The sequence below is a fragment of the Elaeis guineensis genome, chromosome 5, assembly GCF_000442705.2.
Source record: "Elaeis guineensis isolate ETL-2024a chromosome 5, EG11, whole genome shotgun sequence".
NCBI lineage: Eukaryota > Viridiplantae > Streptophyta > Magnoliopsida > Arecales > Arecaceae > Elaeis > Elaeis guineensis.
The window spans coordinates 16246177-16266547 of record NC_025997.2 but is presented as its reverse complement, the minus strand read 5'-3'; the positions used below and the strand labels follow the sequence as shown (position 1 = coordinate 16266547).

At 35.6% G+C, this 20371-nt stretch overlaps 1 protein-coding gene and 1 pseudogene across 1 annotated transcript; one reads left to right on the top strand and one right to left on the bottom strand.

The window, feature by feature from the left end:
- Nucleotides 1–246: 246 nt before the first annotated feature.
- On the bottom strand, nucleotides 247–10539 carry LOC105045019 (beta-carotene isomerase D27, chloroplastic). The gene is made up of 8 exons (XM_010923172.4): nucleotides 10375–10539; nucleotides 10212–10292; nucleotides 7979–8083; nucleotides 4506–4605; nucleotides 4191–4282; nucleotides 4001–4081; nucleotides 1948–2016; nucleotides 247–537 (listed from the first exon to the last, which is right to left on the bottom strand). The coding sequence occupies exons 1-8, from the start codon at nucleotides 10501–10503 to the stop codon at nucleotides 397–399; spliced, it is 798 nt and encodes a 265-aa protein (XP_010921474.1). The 5' UTR covers nucleotides 10504–10539; the 3' UTR covers nucleotides 247–396.
- A 4756-nt stretch (nucleotides 10540–15295) lies between these two features.
- Nucleotides 15296–19411, top strand: LOC105037101 (pentatricopeptide repeat-containing protein At4g01990, mitochondrial-like; annotated as a pseudogene).
- Nucleotides 19412–20371: the final 960 nt, after the last annotated feature.

Here is a 20371-nt window from a genome sequence, read left to right as displayed (position 1 = left end):
AAAGCTTCCTATTTGTGTGGCATAACTGTTTAACTTGTGTCTACAGCTGCTGTCTTTGGATGCGGATTGTATCCACGACCTGGTTTATGCGGCCATCAAAACAGGAATAGAAATCATACAGAGAATGTCCTTTGCAATGATAACTATATTCATCAGTTTGAAGTAAGCCAAGCGGCAATGGACTACCACGCATAGAGCCATTAGCGTTTAAGTAGAAAACCGTTACCCATGATGGACAGGTAAACATGATGGGCTGAAAGCAGAATGGATAAGGTCCCCACACATCCTTTTTGATCTATGTTAAAATCGTCTTGCAGTCGTAATCTTACATTTACAGCATCGCTGTGCTACATGTGAATGACAAAAACAATGGAAGGACAGGCTTCTGAATCTATTTTATACCTTTGGGCATTGGTCAATGTCACCACTTCTACTGCCAAGTTCTCTTCGACGGCTGGCATTCGGGCATATAGCCAGGCAAGGCTCTTGGAGGGCTTTGTCAGTGGCTGGTGATGGCGGCAGATTTCCAAAGTTGAACTGCCAAACCAAAACCTGAATTATTAACTGGTAGTGATAGCTTCCACATCCTCTACCCAAGAAAAACAGAGAAAAAAATGCGCAAGCACGGGTGCGCACACAGATGGCTCTGCAGATTCATCAACAACTAATCCAACTGGTGCATATCTATAATTGTGGCTCGCTCTGATAACAGTGAAGTGGATTTGCATAAGATGGCTCAACATGTTTGCAAGGAGGTATGTTTAGATAAACTATCAAGACTACCCAATTCACAAATGAGGTGAAAAAGGTATTTCTTCTGCTAGGAAGCCACGTCCAACATGACATGCAGGCGTCATTTGGCATTGAATTTTAAGAGCCAAAAAGCGCTTCCTGAAGGACTAGAAGCATTTCTGAATGATTTTAAGGTATTTCGTAAAAATTTTAAACAATTTTCTGGCTACTCCAAAAAGCAGAAAAAGATCTATAAGGGAAAATTTGATTTGGGCAAAAATCTTTTAGAATATGTTAGGAAGCATTTTTTTGGAGGCTCACCCGAGAGATTTGGGTTTCAATCTCTGCAACAGATTTTTTTTAAAAAGATTAATTTAGTACCCTTTTGTTTGCCATAAACATTTAGTTGGTATCTTTTCAATGTGTGATCATTTCAAGATTATTATGATGCTGAGAATCTACTTCCTTTTGATTGTTCAGAGATTGATGAATTATAGGAAGAAAGGAGTATAGAACAAAGTCAAATATTTATATTGCTATTAAAATCAAGAACCATCCAATTTGCTATCATGATATTCCATTTTACTTGGTGATCACATCTGTAAAAAATAATTATATATTTACTATATTATTTAAATTAAAATAAAAAATAATATATAAGTTTACATACTTTATAATAATAAATTTCGGTATTACAATGTAATATTAATATAATATATTATTATCAATAATATTATTATAATAATATAATAATATTTTTATATTTTTAAATGAGTATAAAAATTTATTACTTATTATATCATTTAGATGAAATATCAAAATAAATAATTTATAGATTAAGAATATTTTAGTAACAATTTTTGATGATATGAATATTTAGAAAATTGAAGGCACTATATACTGCCATTTATTATCATTTTCTGATACTAAAAGCATCTTTTCAATTTGCTTACCAGATAGATGTTAAAGTTCCACAACATTTAAAAAATATAGTTAGTAAATATCAAACAACTTTTTGTTAAAAGCTTTATTAACAAAAATTCTACCATCCAAAACTCTATGGGTAAAAGCTCTACCACCCATAACAATGTCAAATGGGACTGTGATCAATAACTCTTACAAAGATGCAGTATCTAGAAGTCTTGCTACACAACATTTATTTTGACAAAGAAATTTGGTTACCAATGAGGTAGACAACAATGTAAATCAATTTACCTGGCAGCTATAGTCAGTGAAGTTTGGGTCCATATGTAGTGAGACTCCCATGCATTCCTTGAAGAAAGTCTGAAAGCAGACATCTCATAATTATCAAATAAATACTAATCAAAGAAAAAATAAATTTAAGTAACATATATTATATGTTCTAACATGCTGAAATTCACAGTATTGAAATTCCTTGGACATGCTTCAAAGACCGACTCATTCTTCATACATCTTGCCCAAAGGAAGAAAATTCTTCTTCCTCTTTTTTTTTTTTTTTTTTTGACAAATGAGAAAGCTTTGTTATTTTTTCACAACATATTACAGGATTTAGTAAAACATTACATTTCTACCATCCACAAATATCTTGAGGAGAAAATCTAAAAAACAGTAATATAAAATACAGTACATACATTATATGGATTGATCCCATGCCCTTTTCATGCAGTTAACCTACCAGAAGATCATCCAAGTTCTAACAATGCATGAACCTCTAGGTTGGAAGGCTGCCAGCTCCTTTGGTGTCATAATGGGCAATGAAAGATAGCCTAGTATTATATAGCCAAGAACATGAGAGTATTCTAGGAGGATAAACAATGGGGGGAGGGGAGAGAGGACCTAAAGGTTCGTAATGCTCCTACCTCCAAAAAAAGGAGGCAAAAATATCAGATACACAATTTAATATTTAATCTTATTGAAATTATTTCATTACATCAGATTGGCATCTTTTCCGTCTCTTGGAACACTTAACAAAGCTCATTTCCAAGCAAATCTTTGATGATATCTGACATGTGAAGGTATAGCACTTCAAAAATTTCTCTCCATGACAATCACACACCCCACAGTAGCAGTCCAAACAATAAAACTTGGAAAGGAGGAGGTTACCACCACTGTACTTAAGCACATAACTAACAGCATCTTGTGGTTAACTGAACTACAGTGTATCTTCCTGAAGATTGTCACTTGGCCACACTGATGCCATATTTATATACAAGCTTGACGCCAGTTGCAACATGTTTCAATATCTGAATCCTACGAGAAGCATTTAATATTAGATGCAAATCGATAACACTGCCAATGCTGGTTCTAAGCCTAGATGAAAAAAAAAAGAGGACTGCCATTAGGTCGATAGCTAGCTACGAAAGGCATCTCAAATTATGAAATGGTTCCTAATATGTGAAAAGGCATGCCGATGGCTATATATATTGAGTTGCACCTTTTAGGTGTATAATATCCATTTTTCTTCTGCTAACATGCCCCTGCAATATATAAAGCAACATAACCAGTCTGTCATTTGGCAGCAAGTTGTCACTTGATATCCACATTTGGCCTGATTCAGTACTAACCTAAACTCGAACCATGTTACCATGATGGACCATGTCAGATTGCTTCTGAATTGTGTCAAATCATGCAGAATTGCGCTAATCTGCACCCTCTGAACCAAGCACTTGACAATGCTTGCCCACTGAACTACCATCCATAAACCATTATCAATTGGGCCAGACCAAGCATTTGCACACTGGGAACTAATCACTGAATTGCACTACACCACACTGATTTGATAGTGGAACCTTCCTTCTAGAGGCAACACCGTTAACATCGGGGTTACTGCCCCAGTGGCCTAGCGACTTGTCACCAACAATATTGTTTCTCTTGAAAACCATACACACAAACAGCTTTACAATGCTACACTGTGCTTAAAATGGCAGTACACATACTTATCCTTGAGGACCTTGACAACTTAATGTGTCCTTCAATCACCAGATGATGGTGGTGAGGGGGCTGGGAAGAAGGAATAAGAAACAAAAGCAACCTTGAGACTATTGACTCTCTCATCAGAGCATGAACTTCTATTAGTAATATGATCAACTTCCAGAAGTATAAGAAAAATGAAATACTTATTCTGAAGTCAAGTCCCAGTGTAAATCAGCACTAACCTGGGTTGGCAGTTTCATATTTTGCTAGAGATACATGGAAATAGGCAATTTCATATTTCATTTTATGGTTAAAAAAGACATAGATAAATTAATACAAATCATAAATTGAAAATATATAAATCAGCACTAACCTGGGTTGGCAGTTTACATGTGTTAATACAAATTCCGATGCATTTACTTTCTTCCAGATACTTGCACCTGTCTACAAACACCTACATGAATGGAGTACAAGCGTAACCAACCGATAAAAGTAGACAAAATAAATCAAGAGCAGGATTGGATGAATGTACAAAAACTGCAAATTTCAGATAAATATGGTACCCCACTGGTGCAAGAGGACCCATCAGGCAGATCAACTGAATTGACTGAGCATGGGCCCATCAGCCACTGACAAGAAAGTGCAGTTGCTCTTGCTTCAGAACACAAAGTAATGTTAAGTAACCACCACAAAATGGTATATTGAAGATGCATATCAAGCTCAAGTAGGAAACCATGCTACTTATGTTCCAATATTAAGAACAGCTAATGAACTAAACATTTTTAACATAACGAAGTATTGAACAGGAAAGCAAAGAACATAAACTATTGAAATTGAAAACCAGTAATCATTGATAAATTGAATTTACAATAACTCACCAACCATCATGGAGGCTATTCGGCCACCACCTATAGGTGCTATAAGCTTCTTAAAAAGCATGAGTAAGAATGGAGGAAACAATGATTGTAGCATGCGGACCTGTCATCCAGAATAACAGTCAGATGCTTAACAACGGAATGATAAATAAACAACAAAAACAAATGCACACAAACATGCAAGCGCATGCACACACATGGAAAAGATCAAAAAAAAAAAAAAAGCATAAACACAAAGTGCTAGAGTAATGTTAATCATCAGTATGCTCTTTAAAGGCAAGCCATATAAAATATAATAAACAGATAAAGATCACATGTCTATGAAGGAAAAGGTAGAAAATTTATCAAAATTTGAGAAGTATAGTGCAGCGGCCGTAGGGCATATAAACTAATAATTGAAATCATGACTGTTATTTGCATGCCCTTTTCTTTTGGTTTACTGTTGTTTATTACTTTTCTTTCTTTTTCTTTTTTTCTCTCTTTTCTTTTCTGTTTTTTTTTTTTTTTGAGGGAGGGGTTTGTTTAGTTTGTGTCCCTTTTTTTTTCTCAAATATAAGGTCAAAGAAGAAATAAAAAAAATAGGATAATCTTCATATTATGAAGATCTTGAACCTTATATTGTTATTAAGCCTCAATAATCTGCATGAATTATGGTTTCAACCAATGGAAATACACACATTCTAACTGGCTGACACACCTGCCTATTGCAATGAGCTTCATTTTAGAATTCAGAAGTGGGGGGCTTCCCTAGTTATAACAAAAGGTAGCAAAAAGTATGAGACCAAACTGAAACTTTTCTTGATCCAGAAATCGAGAAGTTGAACATTTAGCTTCTTGAGATAAACCAGAAGCTGAAGGCGCAAGAACTTGCTGACAATTGATCGGAGAATGAAAGGTCTCCATAACCATTACCAATTTAGGATGACTTGGGTGTTAAGATAAATACAAGGAATTCTAGGCTCCATGCGAAATTCAAAGAGCAAAGACAGATGATTATTTTAGAGTTGATATAGAAGAATCATACTTTTAAACCTCCTTCGGATTACAAAGACAGCAAAGCTCTACAGGAAGCTGTATGTACCCATAAAAGAATATCCTGTATATACATGAAGAGTAGAAGAAGTATGTTCCTTGTCTGTGGGTTGCCTGCCCTGTCCCAAATGGATGAAGAAGAAGAACAAAACTAAAGAAAGGTGCACTAGAGAGAGAGAGAGAGAGAGAGAGAGAGTTGATACACCCCTCTTCCCTTAGGTCCTAGGTGGGTGGGCAAGTGCGACATGGAATAGCTGGATGAGCCTTAACCTCCAAACACTCAGTTAAGAGAGTAGAAAATCCAGAAGATTATTTCAAGAGAATGAGACGTGTTAGGCTGCAATCCTAACCAAGACTATCATAAACCTGACCTACTACCACTGCATTCGTCCGTCTTCATTTGGATGTGTTATGCCCTAGTGATATATCCATGATGGGACCAAAGACCTGGTCGAGCACATCACTCATTTGAGACTAGCAGTGGAGATACCGGTCATGACAAGCATCTATCGTTCTGCTAGTGCTCGACCCTTTTTGTCTAGTGTAGCCTTTAGTTGGTAATGGGAGGGTACCTCCCAACTCTACCCATTCATGGTAGCACATGGTCAACATATCATGTACCTAATATTTCCAATTATTCTCTTTCTTTTCTTCTTTCCCCCAATTTTTCTAAATTACATATTCCTTCTTCTATTGATACATATGGTAAATCAACATTTTCCCTGTTTGTTTAAACTTCTTTTAATGGATGTCCACAAAACCCTCTTTTTGCAATGTTTGACATACATGAAATTGATTTTATTCTTTCAAAAGCTTTTCCAAGATGAATTTTAAGCTATTCTCTATATAAACATTAAGTCTTAATGGATAAAATCTATCATTATGTGGAATTTCAGTACAAGGTACAAGATTGCTAATTCAAATTTCCTTTTTTTCTCCCTTGCTCTTTGGACCATTTTACTTTACCATGCTACCACAAGTCTGCATGCTATATTTTTAATATTTTACCACTATTCTAAGCATCTAGCCCATAACATATCTATGGAAGCAAAAGGCCCTAACCATTAAGCTGGGTTTAGCTTTACCAGATACTGACCAAGTTAATGCTTCCTGTTTAATGCCAGGCTGTTCAAATTGCTAACATGTCCAAATTATTTTTTGTTACTAAAGATCCATCCATTCGTAAGTATTTTCCTTATTTTTTTTTCCAACCATCAACCAGAAATTAAAGACATCTTCCTCACTAAGACTGTCACTAAGATGAAAAGCAAATATACAAGGAAATTTGAAAGGTTTTTACAAGTTATCCTCTAACACCCTCCTAATCCATGTCTATGTATTGGTTAAATTTCTATATTCTAAATCATATTGGGCATTGCTAAATGATTTAGGATTTCATGGCATCACAGGGCTTGTTTGGACAATTGGGCTGAAAATCCAACGGGATTCATGGGTTGGGCTAGTATAATCTTTAAAATAATTGGGGGCTTGGTTAGATCTATATTCATAAATATCTAGGAGTACCTTTGGAGTGGGTTGGCCCAAATCCTATAGGGGGAAAAAAAGACCTGCTCAATATTTATGAATATAGGCCTAGCCCGGCCTATAATCCAATGATTTTGCTGGTTGCACTGTCCCAGCTCACGAATCCCATTAGATTTTCCATCCAATCATTCAAACAAGCCCTCAAATGTGCCAAGATCCAGTTGTTATCTCAAAAACCTAATACTACTAATAAAAAAAACCTAAAGTACCTCAGAAAAGAAAGCACTCATCATCATCTGAAAACATGAAACCAACTTATAAACATGTTGGGAAAACAGTGGCAAAACAAAAAATTATATAACTCGTCAAGACCAAGTGAACATTTAGTTGACTATCATTTAATGTGCTTGATATATAATAAACTTTATGTGATATATGTAAAGACGTGCCTGATATATAATATAAATTTATAAAACCAGTGAAGTGAATACACACAAAAAAATAAGCATGACTCTAGCATATCATTCATTGAAATAGAGAGCACATATTTATGCATGGCAGCGTGCATTATTTCATGCTTGTATGCGTGCAAATGCCTCTATGTATGCACAAGTACGTAAGAGTGCAGGGGAAGTTATTGGTCTGTTTTTGTGTTAAAACAGAAATATCTAATCATAAATGCATTCAAAAGTTTGAGTAAAGACCTACATAAACATCACATGCAGAAATAACATATTTTTTGCTTCATCCACACACTCGCACATGCACGTGAATGCTCATGCACATGCATATATATTGATATAAACATGCTTATAGGACAGCTAGATTGATAGATTGATGGATACATGTTACATAAACATATGCGCATGCATATACACATGTTACATAAACATATGCGCATGCATATACACATGTATATGCACACATATAGAAGGAGAGAGAGAAGTTTTTTGAAATACCGTTGATTGCTCGGTCTCCAAATTGCTTTTGCCCTTCATCATAAGACGATTTGCAACATCAATCAGTCCAGCATATCCAGGCTTCTCAGAATCCCATCCAACCTCCTACAGCTTTTAAAACATGAACACATTGTAAGACCATCATTTATTTTCAGAGGTAAGGCAAAAGAAAAAAGGTTGCATGACCTCAATTTACCAGCAAGCATATGCAATTGCATAACAAAGAAAAACATTGCAGAGAACAAGGAAATAACCCAGAGAAACAGAAGTTAGCAAACAAGAAATAGAGTGGCTGCTGTTATATACTGTACAGCAACTCATTTCTTGTGTTCCCAACATGAAAGAATATATAACACCTTGTTGCAATATCTAGAACAGTTGAAGAGAATTTTATAGACTAACCTAAAATCAAACTAAAAAAATGCCATCACAAGTAAAACAAGGGGACAAAAATGAAATAAGTATTCTTTTTGGGATTCTCCTTTGGCTAGGTTATGCTAAATAAGAGATGATGACTAAAGTTTCTGTTAGTGTCCCTTTCTGATGAAAAGCATCTTTAACAATCCCTGTTGCCATATAATAGGCCTAGAGCTTTACAATGCCCTTTCATTCTTCTCAAATGTTATATGCTTTCAATAAATTAAGCTCAACAATGCCCCCTAGAAGATCAATTTCAAATATGTGTTTTAAAAATTTCTAAGAAATTTAAAGTGGCATCTGGTTATGATGATGGTAGCAAAGGTTTTCTTCTAGACGAAATGTGACAATGAAAAACCCTACCAACAGCAAGACAACCTAATGAAACTAAAGTTTTGCAGAATCTGAATATAGCAGCCACAACTTCAAAAGTATAGCAATCAAATCCAACTACAACAGCTCGCATCCTTTCAAAAATAATTTCCTGAATACAATGTTTTGGAAACATCAAATAAACAAGTCTTGCTCAAAGCAGTTATTCTTTTCTTATCTAGTCACAAAATTTAGTTTTTCGTATTTTTTGGCTCTCTTCCTCACAATGCTTGGTTTCAACTTATGTTTCTTAGATGATGGAGAGTAGCCATTGATAAGGTATTTGCATTCATGGAGTGAACATGAATTTGCTGGATATGGTTATACAGAATCTGAAATAAAGTCTGGAATCGTAGTTTGTTGCATGGAATGAAAATCAAGATTAACATAAAGGTATGTGCCATGCCTTAGAAATAGTAGCACAAAAATGATGCAGTGATCTCACTGGCATGACCTATCTGCATATCTTAGGAGATCATGCATCAGTAAGTGTTCATTAATTGGCAGATACTGCTCTGGCGACTAAATTTTTTACATTTATCAGGCCTAAAATTTGTAAAATGCATACTTTTTTGGTATAATTGCATTTCTTCATACTTATATTTAGATATCAGTTTGTGATCTTCAGCTATTAACATGAAGCTGTTTGTTCCAGTAAAAGTTATCAAAATATGATTTACAAGATTCTATGTGATGTGATTATATGGGTCAAACCTGTAAACGAAGGTTCTTAAATGCATATTTCATCAATACATTGGAATTCTAGATACTCTATATTAGAAGGAAAAAAGGTTTCCCCAGCATATTCCTACAGCTAGAATATCCATTAACAAGGCTGTGTGTCTGCCCATGTAGTTGCATGCAAGGTATTAGCACAAAGAAAACATATATCATGCAGAGTGCCAACTACGACAGACCATGTACAGGTCAGAGACAATCTTGTAAAATATTGTGCACAGCAGATGAGTCCAGAAATGCTATCAATTGATGGGAAAAAAAAAAAAAAACTAAATGGACATGTTGTCCTGGAACCACTACGCTATCCCAAAATGAGAATACCAGCAAACCGATTAGTTTTCTAATTGATGTGGAGTTTGCTTATTTAGTTTTCAACCAATAATCCACTTGAAGGGGCAAAATCTCGTATTCGTTACCGTCTATCACTTTTTTACATTTAATGAAATAAGAATGCAAACATTACTGCGAGAAAGGTACTCAACTCGGACCTTAATTTCACGGTAGAAGATAGTTTTCAGGGTGTCTATTGTGTAGAAATTTTGAACAAAAATAGATTTCAAAAATTCGAAACTTCACATCCGAAATCCTACCATACAGAGAAAATTACGAAAGCATAATCTATTTAATTATCATAAAATAGTTCCAGATCTAATTCAAAATTTGAGGAATTCTAATCGGACATCGCCTGCAAGAGTATCGAGCTCACCTCCACCATTTTCTTCCTAAAATACACCAGAAGCAGATCATCAAAGATACCAGGCTTGTATTCGGATTTCGGCGTATCAATCTGAAAGGAAAAGGAGAGAACGATGAGAATTTCCATCAAGAAATCACTCAATGGGATGGAAGGAGGGACAAAAGAAACGAACCGCTTGAGATCGAACAGGAGAACAGGCAACACGAAACCTACGGTTTCCACCGGAGCGGTCATGGCGTTCGAGAGGCGAGCGGGAGGAAACGGGGAGAGAAGGAGCGCGAAGGATAGCGAGGGTCTCCATTAGAGCCGCCTTCCACAACGGATAATGGAGGCTAATATGGACCCTTTCTTGATGTTTTTGGTAAAAAAATTGCTTCATGGTAGCGCGAAATTTTCAGGTGCACGTCACGTGCTTAAATCTGGTAATATTGGTTTTGCACAAGTGGTTATTGACAAAGTGGTTTATATTAAGTTTGAGATTAGATGGAAAATAATAGCACTTACTCAAGACCTCGATCCAGTTTTAATCGTACCGACGAATTCGATTCTTTTCCCTACCATGCTTTACCCAACGCAAATCCAATTGTTACATGATCAGACTCGAGTCAAGCACCTCATGTCAATGATAAGTAATTTCAGAAGTATAAAATCTCATGATTTTTTAATACATCTAAACGCACCTCAGGACATCTTAAGTGTTGTTTTAGATCACCTATTATTTTACTCATTCTGGTAGGTGGTAAAACTTTTCAACTGGTAAAACAAGGCATGGATTTTGATGCATCAGTCTCAATCTAATCCAATCTCATTTGACTTAATCCTTAAATTTAAACATCTCAGCTCATCCCCATATGGGTAAGGCTTATGTCGCTCCCCAATTAGGCTCCCACACAACAGAAGCTCAAGTTGTGAAAGCATTAAACATGAATGTATAGATGGTAATGCACCTTAGATTTGAACCATCTGAAATGGCAGTCCCAGCCTGATTTGAATCGGCCATGCAGTCCTTCACCTCGACGAATCAATTTCTACCACATGGTCATTTCAAAGGTAGGCGGAGGTCGAGATCTCTCTCCCATTTGATAATAATTGGCCCACAAATGGCAGAATGGTCTCTTTAATTGTGAACTCTGCATCTCACTATATCATATTATATCTTTTAAACATGCGAGCAGTTATCTCCAACAAACTTCATCGCACATCCTAAGACATCGATCGCAATGGATTCAGGCCCTCGCCTATATAAACCACTTCCTGAAAATCTTTCAAAGGAGTTCAAGCTAAATTGACGTCTATTGAGTTTGAAGTTTACCGAATCACTGAGTCCTACTCGTGAGCTCAAGGGGGCGAGTGTCAGAAGAAATCTCTCAAAGGTCTCATAGTTCCAAGCTAAGCAGAGTCCTCGAGGGATCAACTTCTCCTAAATTAATAGAGTTCTCTCTTTCTCTCTCTAACCACCACTCAAACCTCCCACATGGACTCTGGCTTTCCCTTTTTTTCTCTCTCTTCATATATTTTCACTCAAAATCTTCTCTATTTCATTGAAGAAGACTAACTTAAGCATCGGAGATTCTCTTGTTAGAAAACCTCGAGCAAGTAGATTTTTTTTTACTTGTGATATTTCAAAATATTCTCAGAGATCCGACGGCAGATCTGACCACTATAAACTCCCCTGGTTCCTGCAGCGAGCTTCTCAACTTCTTGGATAGCCATCTGCACCTCTCAATCATTAGCTCCATGTCAACAACCTGAACTAGATTGATCCTCAGCGGCAATAAAATGATGACACCTAAATAATTGCATATCTTGAAATTTTGAATTCATGATCCCTTGGATGTGGATAGTCACAAATCTGTTTCATATAAAACATATAACTATTAGTAAAAGATTTAAACATAAAATTATGTCAACTTTAAAGATGCGAAATACACACACAAATAGAGAATGGGAGAAAATTGAAAAGGAGAAAAAAAAGTAGATTTTAAACAACTGCAACCTCTACAGGATATATATCTAAGAAGTGCTTGCGTCTTTAGTACAGTATTGAGACAGTTGCTTATAATCTTACAAGTGGAGTATACGTAGCTCCAGTTGTAGGTATAGACCAATCTACTTTTAAATAAATTTACGGTTTGAAATGGTCATAGAAAGAGTTGTAACACTCTCAAATAAGTTTTTTTTTTTTTGAAAAAAACAAAGATCTTCCTCTCTCTCCACCCGCACCGTCTCCCTCACCATCTTGACGAATACTACTCCACCCTACACTTATCAACTCCTGTTCTTTGCATAGGTCCCTCGCCCAACTCTTTCCTCGAAATCCTCTTGATTCATAGTGTTGCCATCCTCCACTTTACCTCCTTCTCCTGTGTTATCGCCCATCTTTTCACCACTATGATGCCATGCACTACCTTTGGCCCGCTATGCCCCCCCTCATCTCACCCTACTTTTTTATCTTCTTCTCCTCAAGACCTACACCACTGCTCATTCCCTCTCAGGCGCTAAGCTCCATTCCCAACAGTAGCGGATCCAAAAATTTTATTTTGTAAGATCAATATAAAATAAATAATAAATAATAAAATATTAAAAACTAAATAAAGTATAGTATTATTTCTATATCAACAAAAACACATTAAAATTTTTTATTTTTACAATTATTCTCTACGACTTTTTATATTTTTAAAATGGTACATGATAGTGGTATATTAAGTTATTAAAAAGAAAAACCGTGGGTCATAATTATTTTTATTATATAATTTTTTTTATTCTCTACTTTCAAAATTTTATATGAATTATGAAGTTAATTCATAAATTTCATGAGGTCAATTTTAATTTTTTTTAATAATATATATATATATATATATATATATATATATATATATATATATATATATATATATATATATATATATATATATGTTTAATATTTTTAAATTTTTATATGGAGACAATTGATCTTAAATTTTTTAACATAGATCCGCTACTGATTCCCAGGCTCTCGCCATCCACAACTTCAATGCTGACATCTTCATCTTAAATATCCTAATTTCCGTGTACATTGAGTGTTCTGATCTGGCATATGCCCGTGAGATATTCGACGGAATATCTCCAACAGAGACCCTCTTTCTTCCAAATTCTCCTCTAAATATAAGCAATAAGCTTTCTTACAAGTCAAATAAATTACTGCAACGTTAAGTTAAAATATGAATTGAATTATATTAAATAATTGAGTGATCTTCCGACTTCTTAGATGATGAAACTGCATATTGTATACATGGAAAAAAGTGCCATTTGTGTTTTGTTGCTGCTTCTTTTGGGCTTTGAAAGAGCCGTTTGTTGCTGTGGCTCCTTCTTTCTTCTTCTCATCATTTCATTACTACTCTGATGACATAATACTGACCCCCTAATGAAATGATGGTGAACCGGTCACCTCTTCTTCTTCTTCTTCTTCTTCTTCTTCCAAAAAAAAAAAAAAAAGAAAAAAAAAATTTAAATTATCATCAGATAGTCTATTTGACATATATGTCAAATTTAATATAAGGTGCTATGGACAGTAAGTAGGATGTATTTTCAAATGCCATTATTTTTATTAATGAATAGTGTTATGTTAAACTTTCTTGGTCTACCAATTTTTCTTTCACCAAACGAATACCTATGTAGTTTTCCAATTCCACACCCTCTCTATTAAGCTCCTCAAGTGCATTCTGATCTACTAGCTGCAAACAAGTTCTCCGCCTGCCTCAGCGATGGCAGTAGCTCCCCACCAAAAAATGGATTGGACATGAGTCCTCTCACACATTGCATAAAAGTGAAATTATGTCTCTCAAATTTTAAATAATAAATGAAATTTTTAATTTAGATGGTAATCACATTTATCTATTTTTTCTCTTATATGCAATTGAATATTTGTCTCTGCTAGGATCCAGCGCATGTGCTTTATGTAGAGTTATATGGTGAAAAGAAAAATAGAGTGCAACTTTTCCAATATTATAATCACTTCACTGGATTACATTGATGATAACTGAATGAGGTGAAAGCAACAACTCTAAATATAAGCTACAAAGTCAAAGGAGCAAAATTGGTAACCCAAGTTTTATATCAATAACAAAATAGATAAACAAGACTGAAATACAAAGTATGTACATCATGTCACATTTGTTTTAAACTATAGTTAACATTAATTCATTAAGTATTCTTTTAATATTAAAAAAAATAAAAATGAAAAGTTATATCAACTTTGCAGGCGTATGGCCGCATGCTCAATTTATTTGTTCAGAGATGGATTGTTTGTTGAGAAATTATTAGTTAGAAAAAAAAAAAAAAAATGGTGTGAGATACATGTGGTAAAATATTCTAACCAATAATTTTTTTGTGGACTAAGCCTGACTGATCTCTCTCTTGACCCCAGACTCCTCAGGGATTGAGTTGGGCCTCCTCAAAACAAACGCATAGCTATTCCGAATGGAAACCCCATAATCCATTTGTAAATTTTTTGTGCATCACAGGCGGTGTAAAAAATTCGATGTAGAGCGCATTATTTTGTCCGATTGATCCATATAGTCACTATTTTCTATTGCACATTTAATATGCACATGTTGACTTTTTCGTTTAAAAATTTTATATGATGAAAATATTCATATTTTTTGATAAAATTATGATATTCTATATCCATATTATAATATGTATCATAATTTTTTTTTAAAAAATAATTTTTTTTTATCATTCACAATTTTTAAATAAAAAAGTCGATCTGCATATATTAAATATACGTTAGAAAGTTGTTAGATAAAAATATTTCTTCTATATTGTGATATCTTGAATTATATTATAATATTGTAGATTATAATATGTTACGGGATGTCATAATTTTTTTCAAAAAATAAAAATATTTTTATCATATAAAATTTTTAAATAAAAAAATTAATTTATTAATATTAAATAAATATTAAAAAATGATGATTATGTGGATCAATCCGACGAAATAACAGTCGGATTTTCTGCACCGCCCGCCGCGGTGCGCAAAGAATTTCTCCCGCGGTGCACAAAGAATATATCCTCAAATTTACAGGTTTTTCCAACCCTCCGTAAGCCCTACAACCAGTGATTAATCGATCATGGCGAAGCCGTTGATCCGGGCAATAGCGTGGGGTATAACGGTGGCGACAAGGCAATGGACGGCCCCAGCGGCGGCGGCAGCCGGAACGAAGGGCGGAGGGTTGGCAATGTGGAGGCCATTGTATCGGCGGCTGTCGGCGCTGGGCGACGCTCAGGAAGGCAGCGTGACGGAGACGATGAACGGATGGCTGAATGAGGGATGGGTGGTGACGGTCGCGGAGATCAAGAGATTCGTCAGGGAGCTCCGCAGGTACAACCGCCACCAGCACGCCCTCGAGGTGAGTTCCACCCACCGTTTCACCATCTCCAGACCAAAAATTCCCTATTTTTTTCCTTCTTCCAAATCGTAAATGGGCTCGCCAGAATCTACGTCTCATATTATCATAGTTGATGATGGAGGAATAAAATTTCCAAACAAGTCTGAGTCTGTACGATGCTTGTTAATTAAAACCGAGGTACCGAATTGTCATGGGTAAACTTTGACTTATTTTATCCCTGTCGGTGATTCCAATAGCGAATCTCCATTATTTTGTTTCAGAGAGACAAATACTCCAATATATATACTCTGGGTTTGTGTCTCTTAACATCCTCCGGCAAATGCCCATTAGCATTGCTTCCTTCTGCTTTTCTTTGAATTGGCTGATCTTGATTTTTTTTTTTTTTTTTTTGCTAGAGCTTCTTCCTGGAATACTTCTTTAAAGTGTGTATCCTTCCGTCTTGGACACCGGTATATCACTTGTTAAAAACACGCGCCACCGGTCGTCCTTATAGTCCGTACAGTACCTGGCACAAGCCTCTTGCATTTGGAAACTCCTCTTACTTTGTGCTGGTAGGTCTCGCAGATGCCATTGGTTCTGCATACAGGTCCTATACCATATCATATATGTTCGTACCCTTCTTTCTCATATTCCCATATGGTCTTTCTTGATTTCATTTAAAAGCTATTCCAAATTCAATCATTTATGTTTTCCATGACGGGCTTCATTTTGTATGAAAATAACACAGGTCAGCTGATCAACCTGGCATGTAGCCCAGTGGGTTAAAATAAAAGCGTAGATACTTTTCTTAATCATTGTTTAAACATTTCCTTCCATAGCTCCGGGATGACTCATGACTTTGATTTCATCTTAATTGTTGGAATTTTTTTGTGTAACTTTTGCTTATACAGATTTCATCATCGTAGTATTCTTCAATTAACATTTTTTCAACATTCATAATCTTGCTGAAGAGGTAAAATTAATATCTCATATTGATACCATAAAATCTGTTTTTTAACTGTTAAATGTGCCCCGCAATTTTGTACAACATCAATTTGATATTTGATGGCAAAATTAACATTTAAAAAAATTACAGCGACATCCTTAAAAGTTTGATCTTTTACATTTACATTCCAAAAAAAAAATTTCAAACGGCTCCTAAAACTTTATGAATATTGCAAAGAGATCTAACCGTCAATCTCCCTAGGCAACACTATGACGCAAGGATGAGAGGTTAAATTTTATAAAATGTCATAAATACTTTTTCCAAAATTTTTTGACTTTGGGGTGTAGAGCCCAACATGTGGTCCGATTGAGACTGAAAAAATAGTGAAAAAATTAAAAAAAATATAAAAAAATCAACAAAAACAAAAGAAGAGTGGAAAAATTAAAAGGCATAACCTTTTTCCACATAGATTAATCATTTTTTTTTTCTTCTCTTTTTTTTTTTTTCAAAGATCTATGGGAAGGAAAGCACACGAGGGAGATCGGAGAGGAAGGACGATGTCGGTGACGATGGTGGAGACCGACGAAAGGTGGCGGCGAGGAGAGTAGGGAGGAGGTCGATGTCTCTATTTTTCAGAAATCTGTGGGAAGGAAAACACTTGAGGAGATTGGAGGGGGGAGGTCGATGCGGTGATGATTGGGAGAAAGGCAACGGCAGAGCCTGTGGGAGGTGGCAAGGAGAATAGTGGGGAGGTGGGTGTCTGCGAGGACTTGAGATAGCTTCGAGAGAGCTCAGAAAGGCCGACGCTAGTAATGATTGGAGGAAGGCGATGGCGGAAACCGACGAAATGTGGCAGTGAGGAGAGCAAAGAGGAGTAGGCATCCACGAGGGCTTCGGATGGGTTTGAGAGGGCTCAGAAAGGCCAACACCGGGGATAATTGGGAGGAAGGCGACGCGAAGACTGGTGGAAGGTGGCAGTGAGGAGAGTAGGGAGGAGATAGCATCCGTGAGGGCTCGAGAAAGGTTCGAATGAAAAAAAAAGAGAACGTTGTCGAAAAAATCAGTGTAAACTGAGGATATTTTAGTCATTTTATATTTTCTGTTAATATTATTAGGCCTGAGACAGACGGCTGGGTTTTTTTGGTAATTTTTAAAGTTTTAAGGTTCATTTGATTTTTTTTTTTTTTATGTTCAAATGTAAATAGGTTAAAGTTTAAATGATGTCATTATAATTTTTTCTTAATATTTTTTTTATTCATATTCTTTAGTTTAAAATGTTGTCCCTAAAATTATGACTTCAAAAAATTTGAACAACTCATCTATTTTTGTGGATTTCGATAGCATTTTCTAGTCTTTTTTTTTTTTTTAAATTAAAGCTATCTATACTTAGCCAAGGCTTTAGATTTTTCCTTTAATGATCCATATTAATATACAGTTCAATTTTTGTGCTATATGCTGATGTTAGATTTCTACAGCTTGGATACAAATTTATAGATTGTTGGTGTTGGGTTAAGAGCTTGTTGTAAAACATGTTGAGACTTTAGAGGAGTTTATCATGCTCCATTAACCCAAGCCATATGAATGGGTTTGTCTTTCCTAATGCATGCCAATAGTAAATTGGACCAGTGCCATGTTTACATGACTTAATTTGATAATCAATGTTCTTATAAGAAAATGGTCCTATCAATTTATGTTTTTGTTTCCTCCATTATGGCATTCTGATTCAAATAACAGTATTTAATTGAAAGGAAAAAATAAAAAGGACAAAAAACTTGTAGAAGGCTATAATTATCATTTTCTTTTGCTCTGTCTGCCTTCAATGAGCGATGATTGTAATTCTGCAAACTTTATCTGCTTGGACAACCATTCGTATTACTAAATGTCTTACATTCACAGCTGATGTATTGGATGGAAAGTAGAGGAATGAAGTTTTCTTTTGGTGACCATGCAGTACGTCTGAATATTATATCAAAAGTAAAGGGGATAGATACAGCAGAGGAGTATTTTTCAAGTCTTCCGGACTCGGCCAGGAACCAGCAGACCTGTGGAGCTCTGCCAAACAGCTATATCCAGGAAAAATAGCAGACAAGGCTATTTCTCTCTATGAGAAGATGAAAGAACTGAACTTTGCTTCCACTACTCCGGTACAAAACAATCTAATGACCCTGTACTTTAAGTTAGGCCAGCACGAGAAGGTTATAGAGCTATTCAAAGAAATGAAGGCAAATGATATCTCTCCAGATGATTTTACATACCGTATGCTGATGAACAGCTATGCTGCCATGAATGATATTGGGTCAATAGGGTGTGGAAATCTTTGAAGGTTGCCTTCACAAGGACCACCAATATGAGCTATCTTATCATGCTGCAGGTCTAAATAAACTAGATAATATTGATGAACTGAAGCAATGCTTTGAGGAGTGGGAATCTGCTTGTGTTACTTATGATGTGAGGTTGGTGAATGTCTTGATAGGGACTTACCTAAGGAAGGAGATGGTCCATGAAGCTTTAACTCTTTGGGAAAAGGCTATGCAGAAGAGTGCTCATTCTGATTTCTGGACTTCCCAGTTGTTTGCTAGTTACTACTTGAAGAGCCAAGAAATGGATTTGGCTTTAAAGTGTTTGGAGGATGCTGCAAATTTGGCAAAAAAAAAGGGAGGAAACCAAAGAAAGAGTTGGTGAATGAATTTTTGAAGTATTTGAGGAAATAAAAGATGTGGACAGAGTGGAATCATTTTGTAAGATTTTAAAGCAGCTTGACCATCCAGATGCAGAAGCTTATGAATCTTTGCTCACGAAATACTTGGCTTCCTAATAAAACAGAGCCTTCTCTTCATAAGTCGGTCAAGGATGATGGGATAGAAATGAGATCTGAAAATGAAAAGTTACCTTGAAGGGTCGCTGTGACTGATTAGTGAGCTTTCTATGAAAATACAAAGGAGTTGAACTCTTATCTCATTTTCAGTCTTTTGTTTTCCTCTCACCTATTGAATAGCAAGAAAATACAGATTCTTCTTGTTGATCTGACTCAAACAGAAGCAATATGCGACCATATTCACCATTAGAATTACTCTGCTGCCGATGGCAGTGTGACTAGTGACTGGTTGTTGAAGGTCATACGTTTAAGATGATAGCTCATTTTCTTTTCCCCCCATCAGAGTACCAGTGCTTGAGATCGAGGAACTAAAGCTACTGAAATTATCCTCTTTAGTAGATGATTTAGATCCCGTCTCTGTTGATGGTAAAGTCCAGAAGCATGTGTTTCCACACAAGGTTGCAAATTGACTGAAAGGATGAAGTAAACCTGGAAGTCAGCTCGCATTTGAAAGGTCGAAGAAGAATAGGATTCAATTATTGTTCTACTGTTTTGCTCATGATATTCTATATTAATCCGAATCGATCAGTACACTCTGCACCGTATTATAGTGATAGAAAATCAATACAGTTTAGATCGATTTTTCAGTATATAATCCGAACAGGATCATATCGGTCGGTTTGGTATGGTACAGGCTCGAACTGTGTGAAACCAGATGATTCAGTCCGATTCGATGCGGTACGGATCTGATTCGATACAGTTCAGTATGATTTTCTTTTTCTCTTTTTTTAGTGGTGGTGGATGAATTTTTTTTTATTTTTTTAATATCGATACGGATCAATATGATATGATATCGTATCGTACTGTATCGAGTAGAAATCAATACGAATCTCGATATTGATTTATGAAATCTTGGTTTTACTTTTACCCTTCCATGCCATGATCACTAAGGTATGATTGTTGTTTTTCTTATTTTTTAGTCGGTAAAAGAAAGGTAGGAGATCTACTTGTACTTAAATTATCCTACATTAAAAAGTTG

Excerpts from the sequence above, each read along its gene's own strand:
- LOC105045019 (XM_010923172.4), bottom strand. The coding sequence starts at position 10,503 with ATGGAGACCCTCGCTATCCTTCGCGCTCCTTCTCTCCCCGTTTCCTCC. Across the intron at positions 4,283-4,505 it reads AATAGCCTCCATGATGGTTG|CAAGAGCAACTGCACTTTCT; the intron begins GTGAGTTATTGT and ends TGTGTTCTGAAG. Across the intron at positions 2,017-4,000 it reads CATGTAAACTGCCAACCCAG|ACTTTCTTCAAGGAATGCAT; the intron begins GTTAGTGCTGAT and ends GTCTGCTTTCAG.